General features: G+C 40.9%; 1 protein-coding gene across 8 annotated transcripts in view; it reads right to left on the reverse strand.

Moving 5' to 3' along the window:
• IL1RAPL2 (interleukin 1 receptor accessory protein like 2) overlaps window positions 1–15132 on the reverse strand; it is a 372128-nt gene that overhangs the window by 339932 nt on the left and 17064 nt on the right. For 7 of the 8 annotated variants that reach the window (XM_057425174.1, XM_057425177.1, XM_057425171.1 and 4 more), the window contains one exon: window positions 13469–13569. In XM_057425174.1, the coding sequence (XP_057281157.1) occupies window positions 13469–13550 (82 nt within the window). In that variant the 5' untranslated portion in view covers window positions 13551–13569. Of the gene's footprint in view, window positions 1–13468; window positions 13572–15132 lie in introns of those variants that run through there. The other variant, XM_057425178.1, reaches the window with a different exon arrangement.

Here is a 15132-nt window from a genome sequence, read left to right on the forward strand (position 1 = left end):
CAAGTCAAATCTACAATCAAGTAAACATTTCTTCTAAAGCCTTTGTCTTCTACACATACCAGTGATAAAAGCCTTCCCAGTTCCCTCTGCACAACATCAATCCCATCCTCTCACCTCTCAACACAGCACTAACTTGCAGGCATCCTTAAATGACCTTGGAAACACTGAATCCCACTGTCCCAGAGCAGTAAGTACAGTCCTCTGTTTCTTCAATTTTTTAGGTTCAAATATTTGATTTCTACAAAATAAACCTTGTTCCATGATAGCTCTGCTCCCTCCAGTACAGGCTGTGGAAACCCTGTGCACTACCAAGCATAGAACCTAAGCCCAAAGCAAGACTTACACGGAACAGTACTCCACCTGCGAGGATCAGCTTCATTCCAAACTCTTGTGTATCACTAAAGCAACACGGTAACTATCAAAATACTCTTCACAGGCTACATGCATTCCTGAGTCACCCAGCACAGGCTAGCACTTTTAAAACATATTCCCCAAAAACAAACATTAACTCAAAACAATCTAGCAAAGCAAAACTGTGACTTGCACATACACAGTCACGCCGGGGCTAATCAAACTGAAGCAGAACCATCTTTTCTACAACATCATACACTCAAATAACACACATCCAAGCTATCAGAAATGAAGAACAGGGTGAAGCAACAATGTAAATTATATCCACTGCAAATGCAACAAAGCTTTACTAAGGGCTTAGTGAAAAAACTTGCACCAGAAGGTTGTAACCAAAAGTTCTATTTAAACCACACAAAGAAGGTGTGAAATGCATTAAGTTTGCAGAGAATCAATATGGGAAACATTAAATTCTTTCATTAGAAAGAATTTATCACAGTCCATAACAAAGACATGCAGGCACTGATGGGAAAAGCAGCTCTAAACAAAGTGCCACTATACAGGAGACAAAACTCTGACTCCAGGGAAGAGCAAATACCTGAGTGTCCATTTCTTCCCCAGCCCCGTCTTAATGGCAAGTCTCTTAAACAGGACCACCAATAAACTTATGAATTCATAGGTGGAGTGAGGAAAGTCTCACTGCTCACAGTTAAGGGCACTAATGGACTGGACAACACTAATTTTCAGACGGGCTCCTTCCCCCCAGCAGTGTCACAGGCTCCAGGCTTTCCATCTCCCCTGATAGGTGATTTCTTGTATTGCTAGCCACTTGCACTTGAAGAAGGAACTAAAATCACTCAGAAAAAGTCTTATTTGGAATAAGCTGTTAACAAGCTACATACACACACACACACAAAAAAAAATTAAGAACAAAAAGCAAATATATATATATTCCAAATAAAAATTAGGCTCTTAATACATCTCCTCCTCTAGGCAATTACATGGGTAAATTAGGTACTGAACAAATGAAGCAGTTACTCTAAGTCCATTTTTGCAATACAATTCTTCCAGAAACAGTAAATTACTTTGCGTATTTATCATCTGTTATCTGCAGAAAAAATGTGAAAACTCATTTCCATAAATAAATTTATGGAAATGCATTTACCTAATAATATTTACCAAATGACACTGTTCCCTCTGCTGCTTGTAGCAAACTCAGTCACAGCGACTAAGGATGGGTTTGCCTTATTAATACAGCTCTCTGCCTGTGTATTTTAAATACCTTAGAGCACAGTACCATCTGTGTGTATTCTACTAATGAGCTACTTCTTAGACTGAGGAAGGCCAGCCAGCCAACACCGATTACTCAGATGGAGACTGCCTAATTTTTAAGCAATTAATGAGCTCCTCTCTCACTCCACATAACAGCTTCCTCTGGTTAATTCTCCTGGCATATTATGGCATATTCCATTCTAAAGCAAGCTTTTCAGAGAAAATAAAGAGGAACCCAACACAGTCAGGCCCAGTTCCTCAGAGCAGGACCCAAACCCTGTCTGTGAGACATGGGCTTGAGAATTCCCTGCTGGGACAACCCTGAGCAGAGCCTGCACCACTGCTCCCCGTCTTGCAAAGGGAGTAGCTCAGCCCTCTCCCTTGCTCTGGTCTGTTTGGGGCACTAGGATATCTTTAATAAGGTATAAAAGGACAGAATGGAAGAGCCAGGACCATGCTTACACGAGACCTGTGATAGTTTTATTCTTCCTCACCTCCTAGTCATTTGTGAAAATCCATTTGTGACTATCACCCAGTGCCACACATCTCCACATCTGGAGATCACCAGCCGTGGATGCTGCAATGCTGAAGAATCACCAAGCAAAATGATTGGCTGCTCCCACCTCATCCCTTATCTGACTGATGTGATTTGAACAGGTGAGCCTTAAGGGACTATTAGATTATGCAAAAATAGAATTCCCTCTTCTGCCACTCAAAAATATTTCTTAATAACCTAAACAAAGTTTAAGGAGATCAAAATTACATTTTACAGCTCCCTGTTGGAAAGCACTGTAGTAAAGTATAGAATGAGTATTAAATTATCTCAGTAATTACATTGATAATGCACCACTTTCATGTGCACGATAAAACCATTAAAGAGATCTGATTTTTACAAGTATATTATTACAAATCATGATTCTGACAGGGCAACCCTATGTGCAGGAAAGGATGTGCTTGTCTTGCCCAAGCCTGAAAAAACACACCCATCATAGCAGTGAAACTACTATACAGAAGAGCTTTCACTCAGCTGCGCCAGCAAAAAAACATACTCGCCTCCCTTGAGGATACTCATATTTATCAACAAGACATTTAATGTAACATTTCAACTTGGTTTTACACTAAATTTACAAACCATTCTACAATTGGGGAATTCGTATTTTTAAGATCTCACGACCAAGCTACCCAGCACATTCTGCAAGAGACTTCACACAAGAGCATGCTGGACCACCAGCTCTTCACAGGGAATTGGTGTCCTTCAACGAAAGCCACAATTGCAGCTCTTTAGGAAGGACAGCAAATGGAACAGTTCATTCATAGACATTTCTAAAAATGGATTTAATAAAGATCCTTTCTTCAATAGCTGAGTTTTACACTTCCCCCATGTCAGGTCCACAGCAGTTGCAGCCAGGCATCCCAGGTGGCTAGATTTAGGTTTCATCTCTCATGCTCTAAGTCAGAGGCATGTTTTACAGTTGGAACAAAACCATTTGCAATAAACACTGAATGGCAAAGAGCAAATTTAATCACCCAATCCAGATGAAAAAATCATAATGCTGGAAATAATATGATGTAAAGTCGCAGTGAATAGGAATTATGTTGACCTACATCAGAAGTCAGCCAAAAAGCTTCAGCTTTCAATCTGCTCCAATAAAGCTGAGACACTCCACTCCTAACTGCAGTTTCCACTGTAGCCCCCTGATTTGCCTAAAATTACAGATGTCATTTTGAATGGAAATTTTAAATCAAAATGTCATTAGTGATACACATACTATCATTTTTGATTGTCTACATCCCACACCAATACTCACACCTCTCTGGCTTTATAGAATGGGACAAGATTTTCAAGATCACATAAAAAAGAGTAATAGATTCAAGGGCTCAAATCTACAATGTTTTCTTGGCTTGAGTTTCAAAGTTGTGTTTCTAAAACACAAGTACCAGAACAAACAGATTTCAGAAATACCTTAAAATTGGTTTATTTTCTCAACAAAATATTCTTTCCAATAGAAGCCTGCAAATCAAGATGAAAAAGCAGGTCCAGGAGATTGTCCTCCTTCACCAGGGAGGCGTGCCAGGGAGCAGAGATGATGGCTCCAGATCCACTTCCAACTTGGAAGCCAAGGAAGCCTGCAGAATAGCCTGGCTCCATGAAAGTGCCCTCACTTTCTCAGTTTTCATATTTCTTCTGCAGGCAACTTGAGAGATTTGACATAGACAACTGCTTCCCAGCAGGCAATCCCAAAAAGAGTAGGGTCCTGACCACCATATGTTCCAAGTCTTCCAGACACTTCATGCAACATCCATATCAGCAACCCCAGAAGTCCTAGAGTTCAGCTGCAACTCCTGAATGCCCCAGAGATACGGAGCCTGGGAATAGCCCTGCCTTTGGTTCATGTTCCAGCAGTTTTCCATCACTTATTAAATGTATCCATCTCAGGAAATTTACTGTTCAAAATGAAATTGTGTCACTGAAAACAAAAACCAATCTGACAAGCCCTATTCTGCAGAAAGTGATTGTTTCCTGCATTTTACCATTAACTCAAAGCTATGCGAATGCTTATATCTCACATTACCCTTCCCCTTCTAGGCTCACCCTAATATATATTTGACAGAAAAGCACGCATGAAGTGGCTCCGCACACTGATCCAAATAACCTTCGGATGTGATCCTAAGGTTATTTGCAAAACAAAAACATAACCCTTACATTCAAGAACAAAGAATTCCTGTTGTCTTCCAAAAAACCTGACCTGCCATATTTAATATCAGTCTTAAGTCAATTCTCTCTTCAACATAACAGCCAAATCCATTACTTCTCAAATAATAATAAAAAATAAATTTAAAAAAAAACACAGGTGAAACAACTCTGGGCTCAAATTTTATACGTATTTGTGCAGTGGGATGAAAGGACCAGCATTTCTTTAAACAAACATGAACATCTGGTTAGACTATACACTGAGGTGCCCTTGAATAAAGCTGTTTCAAACTATTCACACATCTGATATCAGAACTCCAGTTCCTGATATTGCTAAAAATCTAAAGGCAGCTACTAGGTAAGCACAGATGGACCCTGCGCTGGCTCAAATGCATCCGACTGCCTGCAAAGTCACGGTCAACAAACATTCTTTAGGTCAGAGAACTACATACACAGGTTTCTATTTTAGTTACCCAAGAGACTCGACTGGTATCTCCAAGGCTCACAGCTACTCAGGTATTCCATATGCTATTTTACAGGCTTAAGGAGAAGAATTTATAGCCAACACACACAGCAGACTTGCAACAGTCAAAGGCAAAAAGCTCCTGGCCTAAAACTAGTGCACAAAACTTGGTATAGCAGAATCTCTTTCCATTTCTTCCTCCACTTCCAGCAGATACTGTCTTCTACTGAAAAGTAACAGAAATTACAAACACTTTTCCCTAGCACGTGTACCCAAGGACATGAAAGTACATTCTACACATAAACTTATTTAGGCGCAAAACTTCTCTGGGAGACAGCACTTGGTTTCCTTACCCTTGCCTAAGGTGCTTGCAATGTAACAGAAGAGAAGGAAAAATTTTATTTTTGTTATTCCCCCACATCACTTTCAGCATGCTGGGCAACTCAAACATCACTTCATCTCTGGATGATTTTCTACCATCTGTAAAATGGGAATAACTATAACGCAAACATTAGAGACAAAAAGCTCTTGTATTAAACATCATGGTAGCAGCTGCTAACTGAACACAGCAGTCCCATGAGACTTTAAGAATCACCCTGCCAAGGTAACAAAGCACAATTAGAGCACTGAAAGTCCAAAAAAAAAATACTACCATCATGTTTCAAGGCCTCTACTGCACAGCCCTAACAAGTGTTTCAACTATGCACATGGTTACTGGATGCCTAAACAGCACTATGTCCCCAGACACAAACGAGTGACAGAGAAAACATCGTATTTTAAACATTAGCAAGGAATTTGGGCACTTGAGGCTTTCCCTTTTGCCCCGTCTCAGGCCTTTTCACTGAAAGGGCAGTGGAATCCCCGGGGCATTGCCCCGACATGTACCATCTTCCCTTATGACTCCTGCCCTCGAGGGATTGGTAGGTCAGATTTGTAGTCAGGGGCTGAGGTAGGTTCCTATCCTCCCACTTCATTACAGCAACAGGAATGAAATAGCTGGATACAGAAGGCTCGTGCCAGGTACTGCTATTGCTTCCAGTTTCTTTATTAAAAAACACTGAACAACGCTTACAGCTGCCTGGATCAAATAGTTTCCTACTTACTCAATAACTATTTAATTTCCCATCTGGAATAACAGATGCAGAAATCTTAGTAGATAACTTTTTAAAGCAATACTGACCTCTCAAAGATGCAAATCAACTGCACCTTTTACACTGACGTGTCAAATAAAGGTGACTGGGAGTGAGTTTCCATAGGTTACAGGTAGCACAACAGATCTATAGTTCTGCAAATCTCAGATGTGGAGGAGGTTTAAAACAAGCCAAGCTAACAGAAATACCCTCACACTGCCTCTGTTCCTGCCTCAAATGAGGAACCACACAAGGTCAGCAAGCAAGAAGGAACTGATGGCAGAGGCTGGTGGGCACAGGCAGCCTGGTTACCGGGTCTCAGGAAAGCAAAGTGACTAGGTCAGAAGCTTAATTTCAGTCTAAAACTCTGTCTTCAGCAGCAGAGCACTGTTTGTTCTTATATCAGTATGTATTATAAGTGCTAATCATGCTTCTTGTAGGAAAGAATCGATCGGATTTGAAAGGGTTAGAGATTAAAAAGAGATAAAATGTACACTGCAGAGGTGACACCACAGCTCAGATCAATCTGGGTTTCAGCTCACAGATAGGCAGTCATTCGTACCTTAGTGAGTTTAACAGTATAACAATCTCATACACGTCTATACGCCAACATTTGCGCTGCACCTCCCAAAAAGGGAAACCTCTGATGTTTCCTTTATTATTTATAAAAACAAACTCTCCCAATTTAAATGCCAAAAATAAATCTTAACTCTCCTTTCTCTCATAATTTTCCATAGTGATCCCAGCATCTCTAACCTCATAATTTTACTGCTTGCCACTTTCACAGCTACATTCATGGCAAAAGCAAGTAAGCAATAAAAGAAGTTTCTGATACAACATGTCACAGGGACTAGCAACTTGAAACTGAGATGCATCTCAAACAGCAAGCAAGGTTCTTGTCATGGTTTGAGCGCAGCCAGCAACCCAGAACCACGCAGCTGCTCGTCCACTCCCACCCATTCCTCCCCCCGCTCCTGGAGGGATAGGGAGGAGAATCGAAAGAATGTAACTCCTGTGGGCTGAGAGAAGAACAGTCCAGTAACTAAGGTATAACACAAATCACTGCTGCTGCCATCAGTAACAATAATGATAAGGGAAATAACAAGGGAAGAGAATACAACTGCTCACCACCCATCAACCGATACCCAGCCTGACCAAGCAGTGATCCAGCCCTTCTGGGTAACTGCCCCCAGCTCTACATCCTGGGCATGACGTGCTGTGGTATGGAATACCTCTTTGGTTAGTTTGGGTCAGGTGTCCTGTCTCTGCTTCCTCCCGACTTCCCGGCAGAGCATGCGGCTCAGAAAGTCCTTGGTCAGGGTAAACATTACTGAGAAACAACTAAAACCATCAGTGTTATCACCGTTGTTCCCAGGCTGAAAGTCAAAAACACAGCACTGCACCAGCTACTAAGAAGGAGAAAAATAACTGCTACTGCTGAACCCAGGACAGTTCTGAAAGTAGAAAAAGTTCTTTAAATTCAGCAGACAGAGATAGCAGAATGTGCATTACTGCTCATACCTAGTGCAATATAAGAAGCCTTATTTATGTTCCTTCAAATATACACAGCAGCCTGTAAAACCTGCCTTACACATGTATTCAGGTTATAAAAACCCAAGCACACTTCAGAACTGCTCTTGGTCAATGGCTGGTCCAAAGCTAAGCCATCACAGATTCCCCACAGCTCGAAAACCCTTAAGTCACCTCTGAGAGCCCCTACACCACCAACAGATAACCCAAACTGAGCAGACATTCATCCCCAGGATTATGGAACATGCTGAGCTTGAATGCTGTGTTCTGGGTATTTGCAGCTGTATTATTTATACTTTCATTTGAGTATTACACAAGACAGACCTTTCAAAAATATTTTCATTAACAAGATGGCAACCAAAACATGCCAGAACAACTTCCCCTGTCCCTCAGGACAGTCAGAGTAAGGACAGGAACCTGGGACACAACACCTCAAAGTGAGCATACTAGAAATACTGAAATGAAGATCTCTTAAAATCTCCATTTAGGATCTTAAAGAAAACAAAGCAAAGACATCTCAATACATTAGGCTTTTTTCATTTTTAAAGGCCGTATTTTGGAATGGGAAAAAAAGCATTATCCAGTGAAAGGCCCAGAGCTGGAAGCTCTCTCAGTCATGAGGGTATGTCTACCAGAGGTTCAGATACTATTAATAACTCTTACATTCTGCAGCTACATGTAGAACAGATATCCAAACAGCTGACATGATGCCCACTGCAGAAGTGGAAGATTATAGATTTTTAAGAGAGGAAATGACATTTCTTTCATGCTTTTCTTATTTCCCCCATCCCTAAAAATCATACCTTTGTGATTTACTGCCATTTGGAACAATTTAATTGTGTTCATTTATTCTATTCGTATACAGCTGCGGTTTTCCTTTTGGGAAAGGAGTCTAGCTTTAATATTTAAGTATCAGTTCAATATTTTGTTTTAATTATACATGAACTCATTTTAAACAAATGTAATAGCTAAAAATTTGAGTGTTTAAATAAGTTCAATATTTAAACCCTGTCAGGTTGAGGTCACTAAAAAAACCCCAAGCCTCTATTATTTCCTTTCCTGTTCTTCTCTATGCATCTCCCTTCCTCCCCACCAGCAAACCAGCTGTCTCGCAAATAGGTCTGTCTAGCTGCAATGCTGCTTTCTGTTTAGAGGAAAGGAAATCAAGGCTGAGACTCCCATAATGAGGTGCATGGAATACTGGTGCTTCACAGCTTACTTGCTGGTAGCCCCCTGAGACCTGACTGAGCACAGGAGCCTGGCTCTTTGCTTCCCCCTGATTCAAACTGAACAGATGGAGAGCAGCCATGAAGTCGTGAGCAGACACAACTGTTTGCAGGAGGGACTGTACATCCCTGCACCGATGACAGCTTAGAACAATGGTGCTTCTGACTCTTTGTTTACTGGAGCTGTGAATAACAACATCTTCTGGGAAAAGTAAGAGATCTGTGTGCACTGATTAGTGTTGCCAAGCTCTTGTTTGCTCTCTGTCTGCACATCATTTGCAGAAAGTCAAAGCTGAAAGTCTCTTTTGCATCTCTCATCTCAGAATCTGGGAGGTCTCATAGCCATGCATTTCACATCAGGGCCTGAAGCGAGCTCTTCAGGCACATGCAATTGAAAACAAAAAGCAAATGGTAACTGTGAGTGCTCATCGTGAAGCTTTTCTGGTGCCCATTCCAGCAGGAGTACCAGACTTTCAAGAGTTAGGCTTCTCTACGATATCCCACTCCAGGCACAAATCCATGACTCACCTCTGATGTATAAGCATCTCCACATATGTCACAGTTTTCATGGGCAAAGTGATGAGGCAACAATACAGGAAGTTTGAACTTCATAGAAGGGAGCAGAGGGAAATCCTGGCCTAGAGCAGTGACAACTAGCAGGAAAGGGAAGGTCTCCTGAAATACCTATAGCAGACTACATTAAGTTGTCGCATGACATCTAAAAGGCACAAAATATCACTAGCAGCCTTGGAGAAGCCTTGGGGATGTCTGCCTATGCTCCTCCACCCAAGGTTGGCATGCCCTCCAGAGCTCTAACATGCTGACAGGGTATTTCAACCCAGCAAATAAATACAGCAACAATAAATGGCATAAATTATTCACTAAGGGAATTATGTTATTAAGTCAATCTATAACCTGAAAAATCTTTTGCTTAAAAAAAGCAACAGTTTTTAATTGGTTTTATATTCCCTGCTATGATTATTCAAACCACTATATACAAAAGGCTTCAGGAAAGAAGTCACTTAATCAGATTAAAAGGAAATCACCTACCAGCTGGGAACCTAGCAGCTCTCACAACCTCCATTTGTTTGTATAATCTCCACCTGCAAAATACCTTTCTAGGATATTGCTAAAGCTGCAGTCCCAGCATTACTTCTTTGCTCAGAAGCTTATTATTTCTTAAAGCAGTTAAAAAGGACAACCTGCAGCTTTCAAAAAAGCTTTTTAATATTAAGAAATGCCTGTGAAACTTAAGTCAACATAACATTCACACAGACGCTTGAGGCAAACTGTTCTGTTCCCACCACAAACAGCAATCATTACTCTGTAGACATGACAGATTTCTTCTGGAGCATCTGGAAGTTACTGCCTGTAAAGAAGATTCTGACTAGCATAATAAACTTAGCTCTCCCATTTTAATTATTTTGGCATCACATCTCAAGTGAGAAGCAGCCAAACGAATTTGTCTTGCTACAAGCTTGTGTCACTTCTGCAGCATTGCAAGATACTCCAAAACCTGTCTGCAACCCTCACATGCATTCCTGTTTATCTTCTCCAAACAGAAATACAGACATCTGAATCTAGAACTGAGGGCAGGCAAAGGACATGAGACAAATCTTTCAGTTCTGTTTTTCTCTCTTCCCTTCCATGAGGATTGTTTCTTCAGCAAACTTGAATTCTTGCAACTATGCTTTCAACTGGAATACCATTTCATCACTTTCTGTTTGACATCTTAGATCCTCCTCCCCTCCTGACTTCTCTAACAGCTCTTGCCTGACAGTACACAGACAATCCCTGTGTATGGTCTTCATTTGCTGTCTGGAGTTCTCATCCTTAACTTTGTTCCCTTGCATTTCCAACCCTTGGCTTTCAATGAGCATTGTCCTACCAGCCTCTGAAGATGCCTCCCTAGCCAAACCTCTGTTCTCTTTAAAGCAACTTCAATTTCGTTGATAATGCCCTCTGGACTTTCTGCCCCACTTTTGACTGCCTCAGTTTTAGCGATTCCTTTGCACTACCTGAAGACTACACCATACCCTCTGACTGCTCCAGTCCAAGTCCTCTTCAACTCAGCTCTCGTTAGATTCTATCCCTTAAACAATATATATTCTATTATATGATATTACGTACACGTTAGTCAACTGTATAATTGCCCTTTTACTTAACAGTGATCACAACTGCGGCTAATTGTAGCACTAATCACAAATCTACATATTGGCTGGAAAAATGCCGCTCTACATAAGTCAGCAAAGACACCAATGCCCTGATTTTCATGGTTTATTGCCCTAGAAGCCCAAATCCGTCTTTATCATCAGTGTCAGTGCTTTCCATGCACTGCTTCACACAGTCTTACATAACTGTCTGCACAATTTCCCTTCCCCTTTTACAGATGCTCACCAGCTTAGACATCTTCATATCAGCCAGCAAAAGCTAAGACTACAACATCCATCCAGAACACTGCTGCAGAGATCCTGCCCACAGGGTGTCATTCAGGCACCCCACCTACCACTCCCCACTCTGGCTCTCATCTACCACTAAAACAGTCTTCCTGCTTTTGGACTTCCTGCTGCTCATACTGCAGCGCAGCTGCCCACAAATAACCAATTACTTTCTCCTTCCCAATCTTTGAACTACAGTATCACCACACTACAGATACTGTCAGCCTACCGAGCAACATGGTTTCACTGTTTCTTCATGCATTTGTCTGGCTGCATCCACCCACTATCTCTGATCTCCTACTTAACAATACAAATAGTTAAAGTTCAGAAGTTCCCTTCACAACATATAACATTTTGGTGAAGCTCCAAGCAAACAAACAACGGTCCTTCGTATCTAAAGTCTCCTTTCAGAAAGGGAATCAAATTATCAATTTTGCTTTACGTGCTGAAATCACAGAAACAGAAAACGCATTTCACATACAATGTAATGGAAAAAGAAAAGGCAAAAAAAGGAAATCAATAGTTTGCTCCACACAGCAACCTAAAAATCAGCATGAATGACAAAGAATATTGAAGGTGAAAACCAACTATGTGGCCATGTACTCGCAAAGAAGCTATAATTTTATGTTCATTTTTCTCCTTTATCTTATACTCAACGTATACCAACTCAATCAAATGAAAAGAGAAAAAAAAACAGTTATTCACTAGTGGGTTTATTTAGCAATAGATAGTCTACCATATTAAAGCATTTTCCAACCAGTACTCAACCTGAATTGATACTGTCAACAGCTGCCAATAACACAAGATAATCTGCAAGGAAAGCAGATAAAAAACAAAACAAGCACCCAACTAAAATATAACTAAAGGTAAACTACCAGCTGATAGATGCCATAACCACAGGCACGTTACTTCTACAGATGTGTACTTATGATACAGGAAATGAAAAGGCCCTTCTTTGCAGCCAGGTGGTGTTGCCTGGTATCAGTGGATCAAGGTTGCTTAGTTATACAGATGATGGATCTCACAGGGGTTCCCTCACCAGTAATACCTGTTCTTCAAATTGCAACACCATTGCCCTTAGCAGAGTTTAGACCAAGCTCAGTGTAGCCAAATCCCAATATCCGTGACTGCTCTCACAGGACAAACAGGGCTTAGAGCACAATAACCAAACTGCTGTGGGCTAGTTCAATTTAACAACATCCATTTATACTTTCTAGCCCAGCAGAAGAATTCAACCTAGCACCTGGTGATTTCCAGAGTAACACCTTCTAGCCTGGGATGTGACATCTAATGCTTTATAAAAGATGGACCAGTAACTTTTCTCCTCTGTTCTCAAGAAATGCAGAAATTAAACTTAAAACTGACTACACCAATTGAAGTCAGTAATTTCTACTTGCACCTGCACTGCTAGAAGTGTTGGCTAAAGACATTGAGGACAGCAGGATCAATGGAAGCCCTTACACTTGTATGTACAGAACACTACGGGGGGGGGGGGGGATGAGAAAGTTAACATGCAAGTTTAAAAGTACATCAGTTACCTGCCCACATACACAAGGCTCTAGCAGACTAACACTGCTATACAACACTGCCTCTAACCTACTTGTCTGCCAAAAGTCCTCCCAAACATGCAGCTTACTTGAGAAAGGCAGTCTCATGAAGTCATTCCCTTTAAGGGGAGAGAGCTGCATGGACTAGAAGTCACTTCAGGCTCTAATATAAATGAAAAATTATCCAGCTCAACTGGCTATCCTAGAAGGAGATACTTCAAATAACCATTAGGGTATCTTGTTACTATTAGTGGGTTTCAAAAGCAGATATAAACCTAAACTAACTCCCACTCTCTTCCACTGCTAGAATAATCAGACATTTTCTACCCAGGAACGCTCTTCCCAGCTAACCCTATATATATATATATATGATCACACATATGGCTGGAATGACTTTTTGGAAGATGCCCTTCCAACCAAAAAAAAAAATAAATAAATAAATAATCCAGACTTAAAAGTCACCACAAACCACATCCAGAATTAAGAAAATCCCTTAGCATGAGCAGAGATTTTATATTAGAGCAATGCTGAAGTCATTATCACCTTTGTGATATTTCAAGCAGATCAACTTTTTATTTTTCTTTTTTAATGAAAGAAAACAGGACACTTTTTAAACTGTTTGAATCATCAAGAGAATGTTATAGTGAGAAAATTAATCCTGCAACATCTGGTAAGCAAACCATACTGCTTATGACTGGGTTTTTTTTCAGAAGAGAACAAGTATGCAAACTTGTTGCATACCAAGAAGCAGGCATGTAAAATGCTTGATTGCATGAGCACTAAGTCCAGAATCAAATGTAAAAATATTTTTCTGTGACTTACCAGAATCCCTCTTTGACACGAGCTTCAAATCCATGCTGACTACAGTACAGATCACAAGAACCAAGAGAAAAAGAGGCTTCATCTTTCACTTCCAGTGACAGCTGAAACACAAACATAGTAGGAAGTCTGAATCACAGCTCTTCTTCAGAACAAAGCAGCAGCTACAGTTAAACATTTCTCAAAGAACCATTATGGGACAATGGCTTAATCTAGAACATCTGGGTTCATTTTTATGTAGAGGTAGGAAACCATAATGGCTCAAAGTGACAGAAATGCACAAAACAACCTGCATTAGTAGTCAAAACAAAGGCCAACAGAACAGAATCATTCCTTAAATGTTGCACCACATACACGTGCCCAGAGGCCCCATCAACTTTGGGACCAGCCCAGGCTCTTACAGCTCTGAACATTTGCTCAATGTGATAAAATAGAAAGAGGGTGCAATGTCCTGTAGCTCCCTTAAAATTATTCAGTTAAATTTAAGTTTATTACACAAATATTCTTCCTTTGTAATTTACTTCCAGACTATTGCTCTGTGGAGAAACCGCAAGGAGCTCTGGATAATCTTCCACACAGTGGCAACTGTGCTGCTATGCGGTTATTTCAAAGTTACCACTTCCAGCCAAAGTCGTCGTCCTCGTGTCCCCCCCCCGCCACTGGGCCATACTACAAGCTATAAATAGGCAGTGGATTTTCCAACCCTGAATTCTATGTTCCCATGAGCATTTCATGCCTATTGATTCCCCACAGTTACAATGCTAAAGGAGTTTTCAAGGAATAATAAAAGCTGAAGGCTGTCTGACAGCAGTTAATGGCAGAATTAATATTCATTGTTCCTTAACCTCTCCTTAGAGTACCAAAATCCTGAAACAAGCCAGGCCATCTTGACAAGAGAGCTTAAAAGTAATTGAACTAAATCTTGTGACAGATAATTGTAATGATGATGTTATGCTAGAATGATTTTCAAGTGTAGCTTTGCAAATTACTTTCTCCACTTCCTTCCCTTCGGTTATTACAGCTGAAGTATGCAACTCCTGGGTCTTTTTTCATGTGGGTCCCTCCATCCCCACCCCAAAAGAGCTATACTGCATTAAATACACTTAAAAAGTCAATGCAAGTGCTGCCAGCCAACATTAATGCTAGAAAGAGAGGAAAATTCTTGGTCCTGTCAGCACTGATAGGAGTTTTGCTTTTTGAAGCCCTGGCCTCACCAAGGCAGTCAGTCTCTGTACCGGCAAACATCGGGAAAATACAACAAGAAAAGGGCAAGAGACTACTTCACCACCCAGTCATTCATAGCCTAGCCCAGAGTCTCAGCTTGTCACATCTGACACAACACCACTGCAACTGCCATAAAAATAAACAACAGTTTGAGGTGTCATCTTAACTGTCCCAGACATCCAACCAGGAGAAGGTAGGATCAGTCACACCACTGTGACCAGGGGTCAGGTGGTTGCTGTCCTGAGACACCACCCAGCTATAAGCAACCAGACTGTTCAAACTGCCATATCACAGATGATTGTTTTTAAACACAGAATTTGACAACGAGAGAAAGGCACAGTGCAAGATTTATTTCTCCCAGAAGAATGTGAAGCAGACAGAAGAGAAAAGCTTATGTGCCTAGGACAAAGTTGCTAAGTTCGCTCAGGAGGAGTTTTCTGGTG

Source organism: Pezoporus wallicus, unplaced genomic scaffold (genome assembly GCF_028554395.1).
Source record: "Pezoporus wallicus isolate ANWC-B61680 ecotype Strahan unplaced genomic scaffold, APGP_CSIRO_Pwel_v1 scaffold_6445, whole genome shotgun sequence".
In the NCBI taxonomy this organism is placed as follows: Eukaryota; Metazoa; Chordata; class Aves; order Psittaciformes; family Psittacidae; genus Pezoporus; species Pezoporus wallicus.